At 38.5% G+C, this 13090-nt stretch overlaps 3 protein-coding genes across 14 annotated transcripts in view; 1 reads left to right on the top strand and 2 right to left on the bottom strand.

The window, feature by feature from the left end:
- The window catches only part of LOC134820598 (EVI5-like protein), a 43505-nt gene extending 39253 nt beyond the window's left edge, over positions 1–4252 (top strand). For 3 of the 6 annotated variants that reach the window (XM_063831086.1, XM_063831091.1, XM_063831088.1), the window contains 8 exons: positions 107–199; positions 695–784; positions 942–1097; positions 1244–1390; positions 2329–2466; positions 2672–2785; positions 3012–3125; positions 3367–4252. In XM_063831086.1, coding sequence (XP_063687156.1) covers positions 107–199; positions 695–784; positions 942–1097; positions 1244–1390; positions 2329–2466; positions 2672–2785; positions 3012–3125; positions 3367–3492 — 978 coding nt within the window. In that variant the 3' untranslated portion in view covers positions 3493–4252. Of the gene's footprint in view, positions 1–106; positions 200–694; positions 785–941; positions 1098–1243; positions 1391–2328; positions 2467–2671; positions 2786–3011; positions 3126–3354 lie in introns of all 6 variants that reach the window. The other 3 variants (XM_063831085.1, XM_063831090.1, XM_063831087.1) reach the window with 2 other exon arrangements.
- LOC134820602 (proteasomal ATPase-associated factor 1-like) overlaps positions 1–13090 on the bottom strand; it is an 83324-nt gene that overhangs the window by 61647 nt on the left and 8587 nt on the right. The gene's annotated exons all lie outside the window — the stretch shown is intronic.
- The window catches only part of LOC134820596 (dual specificity protein phosphatase CDC14A-like), a 30181-nt gene continuing 22204 nt past the window's right edge, over positions 5114–13090 (bottom strand). The window contains exons 11-18 of one of the 6 annotated variants that reach the window (XR_010160906.1): positions 10535–10641; positions 9508–9673; positions 9248–9304; positions 9015–9107; positions 8129–8216; positions 6884–6925; positions 5837–5929; positions 5114–5724 (exon numbers count right to left, since the gene is read on the bottom strand). Coding sequence is in view for 5 of the 6 variants with exons in the window: in XM_063831080.1 (XP_063687150.1) it covers positions 5631–5724; positions 5837–5929; positions 6109–6549; positions 6884–6925; positions 9015–9107; positions 9248–9316; positions 9508–9673; positions 10535–10641 (1105 nt within the window). In the remaining variant the exon portion in view is untranslated. Of the gene's footprint in view, positions 5725–5836; positions 5930–6108; positions 6550–6883; positions 6926–8128; positions 8217–9014; positions 9108–9247; positions 9317–9507; positions 9674–10534; positions 10642–13090 lie in introns of those variants that run through there. The other 5 variants (XM_063831080.1, XM_063831081.1, XM_063831082.1 and 2 more) reach the window with 5 other exon arrangements.

Here is a 13090-nt window from a genome sequence, read left to right as displayed (position 1 = left end):
CTTTCCGTGGAACACACACAATTTTTCAGAATACATAATGATGTGATAATTATGTGATAATTATGTGATGATTGAGTTACACTTTTTAAATCTAATTTGCTTTCAGCAAACGTACGATGTGATATTTCAAGTCGGTATTGCACTGTTAAAAGAGGGTAAAGATAAACTGATAAACATGGATATTGAGGGAATGCTACAGGTAAATTAAACATGCTAGCAGCTTGATGTGATATGCTTGCTTGTAGCCATTGAAAACGTTAAAATGTGTAAAATGGCTATGTTGGCACAAAACTTAAGAGTATTTGATAAGTTTATGTAGCGCGCGATGACGTTTTTGTTTAGCAATGACTAGATCTGTGGGTTCCAGTACAACATTACGAGCGCGCGCACAACTGCGCGTTTTATTTCCGCGTTAGCCTAGATAGCGACTGATAGCGAACTAACAAGCTGCCAGCATTGATCATATTATACATTTCTGGTTTACATTCAGTTCACAGTTGGTTAATAGCAGAATGTTATCGGCTGAACTAATTCATCATCGTAGACCCATCTGATATATTAGTCTTCTATAAATACCGATAGGTAATTCTGACGATTGAAATTGTTATTATATTTTCCCATGTTACCCAATATCCCACTAATTGAGTCTGTAAAGAGATTAATTAAACTAAAAATAATCATCTACTTTTACCAGTATTTCCGAACTACAGTGTACAGAAACTATGTTGGGGCCGAGGACGACCTTGTACAAAAATTGAGGCAGATAAAACTTGACCAGAAAAAGGTAGTCACAAAATCAATTTACACCTTTATCAGTTATCTCTCCCTGTTATTTTCATAATTTTACTACTTTCTGACAACTCATGTTATCCGAAATGAACTGCACGTGTAAACCTGATCTAAAAATATACGAACTACTAGTTAACACAGTGATATTACAGCTGAGAAGGTTAAAGCAAGTCTGGACAAATGAAAAGGAACGGGAATCTTTAGAGCTAGAGGAATGTAAACGACTTACATTCGAGAACAGTGTGCTTTGTCAGAGAATCAAAACACTAGAGGACGAAACTTGTCACTTAGCGGACAAACTTATCAAAGTAATTAGTTAATGCAATTTCAACTTTTAGATATAAACCAGCAGTTTCTCAAGTTTGAGCTGTTCTCAAGTCTTAACTCTGTCTCAGCTGCAACTGTGATATCTGAACCGGTTAATAATCGTTTTAGCTGTATAAACCGCCACCAGGGTCAAGTTAGTAGAGCTGAGCAAGCAGAAGAGATGTTTATACTGAAGAGAGAACTAGTGGCACTGAGGAGACACGACGGTGAGCTAAACGAGAAACTGAAGGAATCCACCAGGAAAAACTGCTACATTGACGCAAAACTACATGGTGTACGTTACAACTTCTTATTCTTATTTCTTGTTATTTATTTCTCAATATATTGTTCTGTTCAGAACATGGGCTCTTGGCCCAGGTACCCCCATTTCATATTTATTTCACACTGATTAATTTGTTTGTTGGGTTATAACTGGTTAAATTTGTTAATTAACTGGTCTGTTCATAATCATTGCCTAACTACTAAGTAGCCATTTCAAGCTGATTAGTTGGCCTTTTTTCAACCTTTTAGACTCAGCACATGATATATGGCTCACAATAATAAAAGTGATGAATGTTTCCTGCAACTACTGGAGACTACGTCATGATCTACTTGTCAATAAGTTAAGCACTGCTCACAGAACACTGTACCAGCATCTTGGTGTCACTAATAGTTACAGTTTTTATAGCATCTCTGACGAAACATTTGTTCTAGAAGGAATGTGAATCACCTGGTGAGTGAGACTGAGCTCTCACAGCATGTTGTATTCAAGCCTCAGTACGGAAAGCAGGTGCTTAGAAGAGCAAAAGTTCTACTTCTCTCGAAATGTTTTTGAAAGTTCTAGAACATTGTAATATTAAGCAATGTTGTCAAGTTCTTAAGTTCTTTTCGGCTATAATCAATATGTTATGACCGAATAAAAAAGCAATCGATGGACAACTGGATCAGAATTATAATTCGTGTAGTTCTCTTCCAAAACAGCTGCAACGGAATGAAATCATTCGCTATGCTACATATTATGATGAGAGTATCGAAACTTTCTGAAAGTTTACTGAAGAATCACAATTGTATCTCGTCAAACTGGGCTGTTATGTTCATCTAAAGATAATTATCATCCAAAAAATATTAGTCAGTTTCTTCAAATTCGGGGTTGGTGTTTAAAGTAAATTTCCAAATATTAACTGTAGACCCACCCAAGCCAGCTAACAAGCCAACCAACACATAACTTTACAGATCTGTGGAGAGAACGAAGCCCTGCGACAGGCTCTCTCCTCGCTGGGACACGACCCCATGCAGTTTGTACAGAACGTGGAGATGCCTAACTGTGTGTATAGTAACACTGTTAAACTGCCCAAACTGGACAGCTGCCAGGTGAATAGGGAATAAGGATATCTTATTTTCCAGGTATTGACAAGTGTGAACGATTTATTGTTTGGGAAACGTAGAGATATACTGTATTTGCAGGTAAACGAGTGACATCCACCGCAAAATGTCAGATCCATTCTCTACCTCCGTTGTTCCACCTCCATGTCACCAGCAACCAATTATTGTGTGTTTAAACGTATATATGTAACAGGGAAGAGAGGAGAGATGTGATGCTGGTTACTGTACGATAGGGAGACAAGAATCATCGGAGTGTAACCCCGGTGCGATGCAAGTCCTAGCGGAGAACACATCATCAAATCAACAGGTTAGATTCCTCGGCTTATTTGGTGTGTTGCCATGGTAACCCTTCAGGTGACATTCTGGTTATCTTTCAATCAATGTAGATTGTAAAACTGGAAACTCAAAGAGGGATGCGTCATTGGACTTTCGCCATGAAAAAATAGAGACATTTGTGACATAATTTTTGTCACTTTTTGGCGTAATGCTACAACGCACGCCCAACAATTAAAAGAATATACCAAAACCCTCAGAGCGGAGGAGATAAGAGTACACACGCCAGGTCGATATCAAGTGACAGTGTGATATCCAGCTCTAGTTCCGAGCAAGCAAATCATAACAACAGTTATTACAAGAATAATATGCAGGTATGTCCCAACTCTATCAGATTGTAAAAGAACAGGTAGGTAAGTTACTTGGTTGGTATTGACCCTCAGATCCAAAACTAGGATTCAGTACCAAGTTGAGGAATGTCAGGAATGAATCCTCTGTAATTGTTTTATTCCTACGCCATACGCGTTTTAACCAAATATTTACTCTGATGATGATATCCTCTTGAAACCACATCGCTGGAATACGTCTTACTTTTAAATCTAGAACGCATTTCAGACGGACTCAAAGTTGGTTATATCAGAAGGAGGAAGCTCTCTGAGCTCAAACTCTAACAAGCTATCAGAGGGCCTAAAGAGGACATTTGGTTTGTCGGATAAAAGCTCTTCTAGTCGGGTCTTGTAGTTACTGTTAGATTGCTGTTAGGATATAAAGCAACGAAATGTGGAGGGTGACGTCAGAATACGTGGTGTGACGTCATGACACTTGGTGTGACGTCATGACATTTGGTGTGACGTCATGACATTTGGTGTGATGTCATGACATTTGGTGTGACGTCATGACTATTGGTATGACGTCATGGCACTAGATGTGACGTCGTGGCACTTGGTGTGACGTCATGACATTTGCTGTGACGTCGTGACACTTGCTGTGACGTCATGGTATTTGGTGTGACGTCATGGTATTTGGTGTGACGTCATGACACTTGGGTCTTGGTGTAATGTCACGACACAAGGTGTGTGTGACATAATTCAGTACTTTTGATTTGAGATTTTGAACTAGTTCGAGATGCTGGGCGTTGAAATGCTATCAAAAGTTCTTCTCTCCAAAATGTTAACATAATATGAAAAACTTAGAGATTTTAAGCGAGATAAATTGATCCATGCCCGGATCCAAAATGATGTCGCGATATATTATATCAATCCGGTTACTATGAACTATTGAAGGTATGATTTATCTGAGATCACTTCTATTTTTTGTTTTGCTGATACCAACTCTTGATACAAGCAAACGGGATGTTTTGATTCTGTAAATTTAATTTCTATTTTGAAGATAATATATTTGTACGGTTGATAATGTGTGTAATTTTTGTATTGTTATTTATACTTTACGTTTGTTTTGGTGAACCGATTCCAAACTTTAACATTTGATTTTTAACTTCATAGTATTTTAGTTTCAATTGTTACTCATGAGTACTGACACTGTGGCAACGGAGAAATTTTGATCAAAGTTGGGACTTGGTAAATCTTGACGGATATTACTCGTCTATTAATTTCTTCGAAGTACAAAGTACGCGCCATCTAGAGAACTTGTTTAAAATTAAATAAGTAGTGTAGAGTGAACATCATCGTGAGCTCCGAATGAGCTCTTTAATTTATATTCTAGCACATTTCTGTACAGAACTTTCTTAAATTCTAGAACATAGAAAGTAATTTTACTCTTCGGCGTGGAAAACAAAGAAACAACTTGTTCTATGTGTAACATAAGTATAAAAACGTACACAACTGACCGTGTAATAGTTCCAACAAATTTTGTTGAAACATAACTTCGATGTTGCTGACATTGCTAACACTGGCATTGCTAATGCTAACAGAGGATTGGCCTTTTGCAGCCCTCGAGATCAATTCATCTAAAATTAAGGCAGATAAAAGAAGTCATTGTATCTAAAAGTAAATTTAGATGCGGAACCACGGCGCTACTTCGAGAATATTTCCTGTAATAATGTGGCGAGCTTGTTGCACGTTACAAATACATGTGCGCGGCTCTTTGAGCAACGCTAGAGAGTGACCATCATCTTAGAAGTAATAACGAAATGATTCCTTCTATCAACATTAGCAATATTCTAAATGAATCGATCAAACAGGTTTGACGTTTGAAGAACAGTCAAAATCCCGGAAAAGAGTATCATTAAGTGGACAACCCACCTCTTCCAAAGAGCAGAAGCAAGTTGAGATAATGATCACACAGGACCAACATTGAAACATATTGCAGAAAACGAGACTCCGGGAAAAATAATTTAAACCGAGAACACAAAACACAGGATAGGTAGCAGCCAGCCGACTAGGAACCCATCACAATAAATTACGTATATTTGAAATAATTTACATTGACTGTATACAATATATAATCACGTGAGCGGCAGTTTTTCCACCACATCTTCGTACCAATAAAAAGTTTGGACAAGATTGTCCCCTATTTTGAACACCCCTCATTTTTTGCTTTTATTAGCGGCAAAAATGGGATCATAAATTATTAAACGCTATTTACATTCGGTAAAAATGAAACTTTTAACGTTTGATTTGCTGAGCAAATTAAGCATATATAAATTAATCGTAACAGTCTTTTTGGGGCGGGAAAAACCTTTAAATTCGCTGATTAGGAGGCACGTATAAAAATAAAGGGTAAAACTTTCGAACATCCCAGTTAGTTCACTGATTGAGGTTAGCTAAGAGTGTTCTGACAGTTCTCTTCCTCTGTCCGATGAATCACGTGTTGTGACGTCACGTGAGAAATCACGTGTCAATACACGTGATGATCACGTGCTAGTGTTCGTGGTAGACGCGTTGTCCTGAATCCGCGTGCAGTTTCCTGTCCTTGGCGCTGAAACTGTGCGACCTTACGTGTCCCGCAGAGTACCTGGAATAAAGGGCACAATAAGTTTGAGAACATGATAATTGTAAACTAACTAACTAATTAGTCAATTAATAAAGGAATAACACTTTACAGATTGGGTGGTAGATCCACTTACCTAGCCCTAGAAGGGGCTGCGGGTGGGGTGGTAGAAGTCCCAAACTTTGAGGTGTAGGTACTGTATTGCTTGAACATTCCGCGAACATTTGCACTGAAAAAAGGGATGTCAACAACAAATCCCGTAAACAACAATTAAGTTGATGAGCATTGAAATGATTGATAATGACATTAATTGTTAGTGTTAAAATGATTGATAATGACATTTGCTAGTGTTGAAATGTTAATATTTGCTAGCAGTGAAATGGTTGATGTTTGCCAGTGTAACTGTACCTGTTGCTGTTAGATGATTTGTAAGCCTGTTTACGGGCTGTCTGTGGTGGGTGAGTGTAACTGTGGAACTGGGTGTAACTTGGAGCCGACGCGGTTCTTTTACACACCCCATGTGACTTTGCCAAATTACCCTGCGATGTCACGCCAGAACCACGTGACGTCACACAACTATCACGTGACTTCATTACATTATCACGTGACTTCGTTACACTGTCACGTGATTTCATTACACTGTCACGTGACTTGATTACACTATCACGTAACGTCATTACACTGTCACGTGACGTCATCAGACGGTTGTGATTTTTGGTGAAATGGCCGCCTGTAGGTGTGAGGATGAGGCCAGTGAAGGGCCGTTCCCGTTCAGGATACCGTTTGGAGGCGTAATAACGCTCGGTTTTTCGGGGGACTGCTGCAGGGACCAACTGGCTGGCAGTGTCACTGTGATGTTTTAATGTGTGATAATATTGAGTTGTGTGGATTGATATAATTTAAGAAAACCAGCGGTGAAATCTGGGCCAGTTGGTAATCTAGCTAGGCACACTTGGGGCATACTTAGGGCTAGATTACTAAGTTGTCGGTACATGCTGTTTTCGATATCTACTTTTTTATCATTATTTTTTTTGTATTTTTTTGTCTTGCTCATAGAGGTCTAGTAGCAGCTTAAAACCAGAATGTCTACGAAAAGTTCCGACTCCCTCGCTTAGACTCTAACGCTAGAAACCTTTATGGCAGCAAGGGTTGTACTTTTGTATGATAAAAATGCTAAACTCACTCGGAGAGGAGAGGGGTCGACTTCTTATACTCACTGGTTAACCTGAAAATAAAGAAACTAATCAAACAAACTGGTTAACAAACTCTATCGTTACTTTAACTGCTTGGAATGACCTTATCATGCATAAACTGGCGCTTGCTTTATATTTTCAGTGCTTGGTATCCTAGAGGCCTCACTGCACTGCTGAAATACATTTTGCTCTGCGCTATAAACTGTCAAGTTGGGTTTTTCTAAAATCCGAGGTTGGAAAAGCTTGGAATTCTGATAGCCTGGAAGTGATCCATACGGCTGGCGAGTGCCCTATAAAAAGGATTTGGTCACACTTAATCCCCACTCCATACATATCACACCAAAACACACCAAATCACACATGCAGTGCCCACTCTTTATACTCACGAGCCACACGGCTGTCCACTTGACTCCACTTTTCCCACTACGCTCTCATTTCACTACTCATCTCTCCAATCCTACTACAAATTGGTTCATTTTCGGGGGAACTTTCTCAGTTTGGTTGAAATCAACCTTTATTTTGTCTTAGTAATAGATTTGTTTGATAATTCTATTTAATAAAATAGATAATTTAAAGTGATAACTATTCAATGGCAACTGAACTTGAAGAGACAAGGATAGCACATTATAGCTCGAAAACAATTTGTTAAAGGAGATTTAGTAACTGCAGCTTCAATTGAACAGCACGATTTTAATTATAAATGCATTTGAAATTCAATGTGAAACTTACAGTAGGATTAATTTGAAAGTTAGATAATTTCATATTGCATGTTAGTAAGCAGGGACTGATTTGATTACTATTAAATATATTATGGGATTCACAGTACACCCTCGCTATGTTAAACAATTGTAATCTACAGAAAACAGAAACTGAATCACATTTACATTAAAGTCTTGATACTGTTGTAAAAACAGTGATCCGTTAAAAAGCATGACATGCAAACAGTGATTCTCAATAAATGACACGAAACAAGCAAAATTGTATGAAGTGTTCAAAACCCCGGGAGTTACAGAAGTGACAAGTTTGGAAAGTTGTTAATGCAGCATGGTTAGCTCAAGGAATCAATTAGATATTATCATTATACATCCACTGTTTGCACGTGCCCACATGCGCACGTGCTTGTGCACGTGTATGTACTCGTGATGTGCACCAGTGTGTCGGGTGGATATACAACCATGCTCGGGAGATTCAATGCTACACATATATGAGATAGTGATGCCAGCACAGCAACATACCTAAAAAAAGGGGTCAGGGGGTTTTAGGGACCCCAGAGGTCTTAATCTATAAGGGTGACTCCGTCTGTGCGTCCTATCCCCTCCCTTGCTGCGCGAGATGGAACCTTTACTCAACACCGCAAATCATAAGGGAGCCGGGTTTGTGTTTTATAGTGCAAAATTCATGCTAGTTCCTGACTGATCTACCTCAGGTTCAGTGGGCCTCTAGTGTCGAGCTGGCCGAGTAGCCGCAGCAAACTCCAAATTTTGCGTTTAGAAATTTAGTTTGAACGAAATATCACCGGCACGAATTGGACCAAGCAATCTTAGGAAGTCTTAATGAGCTTCATGATATTACGGTAGTGCAAGCAAAATGTGTTTTTAAAAGAACCATCTGGTTTTAAAGAACCGATTTTTAGGGTCATGAACCGATAGTTCAACGTTCAGGAATAAGTTTTCAGCACACAATACAAACTAGCATGCATCATGACAAATCAGTTTATGATCATATCCGACTCCACAGACGATTATATGGTGATTTAGTTAAGGACAGAACATGGGGGGACCACGTTTTAAAACTTTTTTAGTTTTTTCATGAAAATCGATCTGTTAATAAACTGTCCCCCTTATCATCATACAATACATTCAACTGTACAAGTCAGGTGTCATTCAACTTCAAGCAGCCCGCGCGTGCTCTTAATGGATGCTATATCTTACTGAGCCGGGGGATACGGCCCACGTTATGACACGTGACAATGTGACATCCAGTCAGAATGATCTGTAGTCACGTGCCAAACGTGCACCGCTCCCCCAAGAGCAGCAATTATTACTGTTCTGATGATTTTAACGAACGACTAAGTATTTTAGCTGGGAGCGGTACAAAAGACGGAACTGTCACGAAACTTACTTGTGGTCAGCAACCAGGGGGCGACTTCTGAAGGAGGTGCCAGTCAGGGTGTTGGGTTTCAGGGGTGACATGGTGCCTGATCCAAGGGAGTTCCTGAAATTACATCGCTCGTGAAGACTGGCTTGTTACAATAGAGACAAACTGATTACTTGGTTTAAATGATAGGATAAGCTAGCAATACTAATTCATTTGGGATAGACGCATTTTTATCGGTCCTAATACTCATTACTCACCGTATTCCATCTGATAAGGCTGATGATCGGGTATTCATTGCAGGGGAATCCTCATACCTAAATTTATGTCTATAACATCGTTAGAAAAAATAAACCAATCGATAACAAAATATTCGAATGATGTCAGTTTTTAAGAAACGGTGAAACAGGAGCTAGAGCTGAACGTATTATAAATACCACACATACTGGTCAAAAGTTTCAGCAAAATTCGATGATTTTTAACGAAGACTGAAAACTAAACTCTCAAAAGAAGTATTTACCTCTTTGCAGTAGAGGAGGCAGAACGAGCCTGTCTGGCGGGACGCTGAGCTTTCCTCTGTCTCAACTCATCCCCTTGGGTTAAACCAGTATTTTCATCCGGCTCGATGTCCTCGTCCAGATTCAATGATCCTACTTTTTCGGACAAACCGTTCACAATGTTACTATCTGAAGAATTAGGTTTTTATTGTCAAATCTGAGATTGTTATTTTCAAATCTGAGATTGTTATTTTCAAATCTGAGATTGTTATTTTCAAATCTTTTGAACACGCATCACGATGTTCTGTTTCTATCGCGCGTGCTGCGCGCGGCTCAGAAAAAGAGCACAATTAGAGAGCGCGAGGACAATTTCGATACAAGAAACTATACGCGCGCGACGTTCAATTCGGTATTGCACCTAAACTGTGACAGAAAACGCGATCTGTCATATTATATATTAAAGTCACTATTGTGACGGTACATTAGAACCAGACAGAAACAAAGTGTGAAGGGCCTGAACGGAACCCCTCGGTTTCAGTTCCTTGTTTAACACTGCCGTACAGCAAGGACATCTGAGTCAGAACCTTGAAGAGGTGAGATTAGGTGTTTAATGTATTCGTCTGATCGGCTGTTATAAAACGAAGTGATTAGCTGAATCTCTAGTGGAGGTAACCTAGATTGTATTGGAAATGAGCACGCTTGTACGAGAAATGCCGCATTGATGATATCCATTGACGTGCAAGAAGAACGCATATATTGCAATCGTTCATTCTAATTTGTTAAGCGCGAAAATCATGCATGGAACGATGAAATGCAATTGATAAAAATCAAAACTGAGCGATCACCACATTCTTTTAAACGTTGTATTGAAATAAGAAAATAAAAGCAGCAATAAAAGCAGCATGATGCAACAAAGCGATGTTTTGCATAAGAATACGTTGGGATCTTTTAAAACCATCTAAGGGCTCAACGTCAACTTACACACAAAACAAAGACGCTCATGATCAATTCACGACATTAAATAATGCAAGTAAAAAAGTATTGACTAACTCGAGTTTAGGCAGGATTTGTAGATATCTCCCTGAGTCCACATCTGGGTTTGTTTCTCTTCCATGTAATACTGCTGAGGTCCTATCACAGACCCAGGTCGAGCTATCCTGCAGGGAGATAAAATAGTAAATACTTAAATTACTACTTACTGAAGAATTAAATACCAACATTACAAAGGTACATTCTCAAGCTGCCAGTAGTACAATACGTTGAAATACTTCAAAACATTCCATGTCGAATTATGCAGTTCATTTATTTACCAGGCATTTTTAATGTGCTAGAATATTCTAATATTCACATAATATTGAATACTGAAATTTAAAGACTTTTGGTGTATAAACATACAGTCAATGTCCACTTCAGATATTTGGAGTATGTTGTGTGTTTTACCTCCGTGAAATGTGATACGGTAGATCCACCACATTATTACAATCTATCAGTGAATCATTTAGTGATTCAGTGTGTCACATAATTCCATTACTGTTGGTTGCTAGGCGATGTTGTCAGTATTTCACATTATAGGTCAGCGGCAACCTAACACACAGTGCTATTCACTTTGTACTGTCCCCCCCCCCCCCCCCCCTTTGTACTGCCCCCCCCCCCCCCCCCCCCCTCTGTACTGTGTATTAGACACCACTGGATTAATATAAAGAAAAGGTACAGCAGTTTTAGAATGTAAGCATATTGGTTGTGATTATTCCTTGTAAGGCAAGGTTAGCCTTCCTCAGAATTGTTTCAGTGCTGTTGCCATTGAAAATGCTCGCTTTAAGGTGGCCGTTCTCTCAGAGAGCTAGAGCACATTCGATTAAAGCGGTTCTGAGAATAAAATTGGATTTCGACCGTAATATAAGAACGAAGGATATTTTGATCGTTTGTGGGTACTGGGTGATTACAGTTGATTTTAATAAAATTTTCAGATTCATCCAACCTGTACAAATTTCTCTGGAACCATAGTATCACATTCCCAGATAAAATGATATAGGAAATTTATAGATGTGGATTCTCTTGGGGAGGTGAGGTACATTATTTGTTTACTTTTAATAGCAAGTACCTGTTCAGCACAAGAAAGAGGTGATGCTCATTTTGTATTATGGAAGCTTTCGTTCAGAAAATAAATCGGGACCTTCAAAGGGGGGTAACAGGAGGGCCAGGGTAGCAGAGTTACAAGCGTTACAAGCGTTCCATAATACATCACCAAATGTGCATCACCTCTTTCTTGTGTTGGACAGGTACTTACTATAAAAAGTAAACAATTAATGTACCTCACCTCCCCACGAGAATCCACATCTATTATTAACTGATAATTTTCTGAACTTAATGGTATGCATTACTCAGCACGTGATTTGTACGTAAAACAGGGCCAAATTCCAGAACGTGGCTGGACTTGTTTTAAAAGTCTGGTTTTACATGGGAGTATATAAGAGCTTGTAATGTTAGACCAGCCTGGCGAAGAATTTAGGTTATTTTATTTTATTAACCTTAGAGAAAGTGTTGTGTTTTACGCTATATATGTTATTTATTAATGTTATTTATTAATGCTTTTCAAACAAAGTTACAACGAATTCTTCATGTAGTGCATCCTGGGTTTGGACAGGATATGCCCGTTTAAAATATTTCCATCACGTTACATTACATAATTCTCAATAAATGTAATAGATTTGTAGTGTTGTAATTAGTTTAAAACTCGGTACATATTATTATTACATAATAATGTCAGTATTATGTAATGATAAAATGTACCAAGTTAACATTTAAAATGTACACCCTTTTTTCATTCTATCTGCATTGAAATAACCGTTAAAGCTGCAACGTTTCAATCTCGGATAATAGATTTATTTGACAACAATAAACACACTTATTTTTCACTTTATTCCGTCCCAAAATCAAACAATAAACACAAAATCAAACAATAAACACAGATCTTCGTCTCTCAGGCACTACATGACAGTTGACAGTTCCTCTGCCTCCCAGTGAAGTATAACAGAAGGCGACCACTGAAGCTGCTAATTATACTCCATTAGGTAACTATTATAAGTTCTAACACTAGTGTATCCTTCAGTTTATCGGCCAGTGCGTACAATCAGTACCAGTGCATACAATCAGTACCATGAACGATTGTATTACAATTAGCTTATACCGCCTGAATTCGGAACTAACTTATTACAATAGATACACACAACTCACAACTCACAAGTTAAGGAGCAAGATATCTGTCCATATTTAATGCGATAATTATGATAATTGCGATAAGTATGTCTAATTATTGTCTAATCATTGGCTGACTGCTGCACTGCTTCTTTAAAATTATTGCCAATCACAACATCGGTTACTCCTTCATGATAACTATAAATTACAATAATATGATCAATTATAAATCATCGTGATCGCATTTTAATGAAACAGTTATCCTAATTACAGCTCACGACTAATGCAGACGCACTAATAACTTAATAACTGATAATTGAAACCATTAACCAGTCCTTTTAGCCTTGAAATGGCGTGGCCGAGAGCCATTTTGTATTCCCTGGCACAGTTGAAGAGTGTTATTCTCAATTA

This window comes from Bolinopsis microptera, chromosome 9 (assembly GCF_026151205.1).
Source record: "Bolinopsis microptera isolate Bmic1 chromosome 9, MBARI_Bmic_1.0, whole genome shotgun sequence".
Lineage (NCBI taxonomy): Eukaryota > Metazoa > Ctenophora > Tentaculata > Lobata > Bolinopsidae > Bolinopsis > Bolinopsis microptera.
Note: the sequence above shows the minus strand (reverse complement) of the source record. Positions and strands in the feature narration are given on the sequence as shown.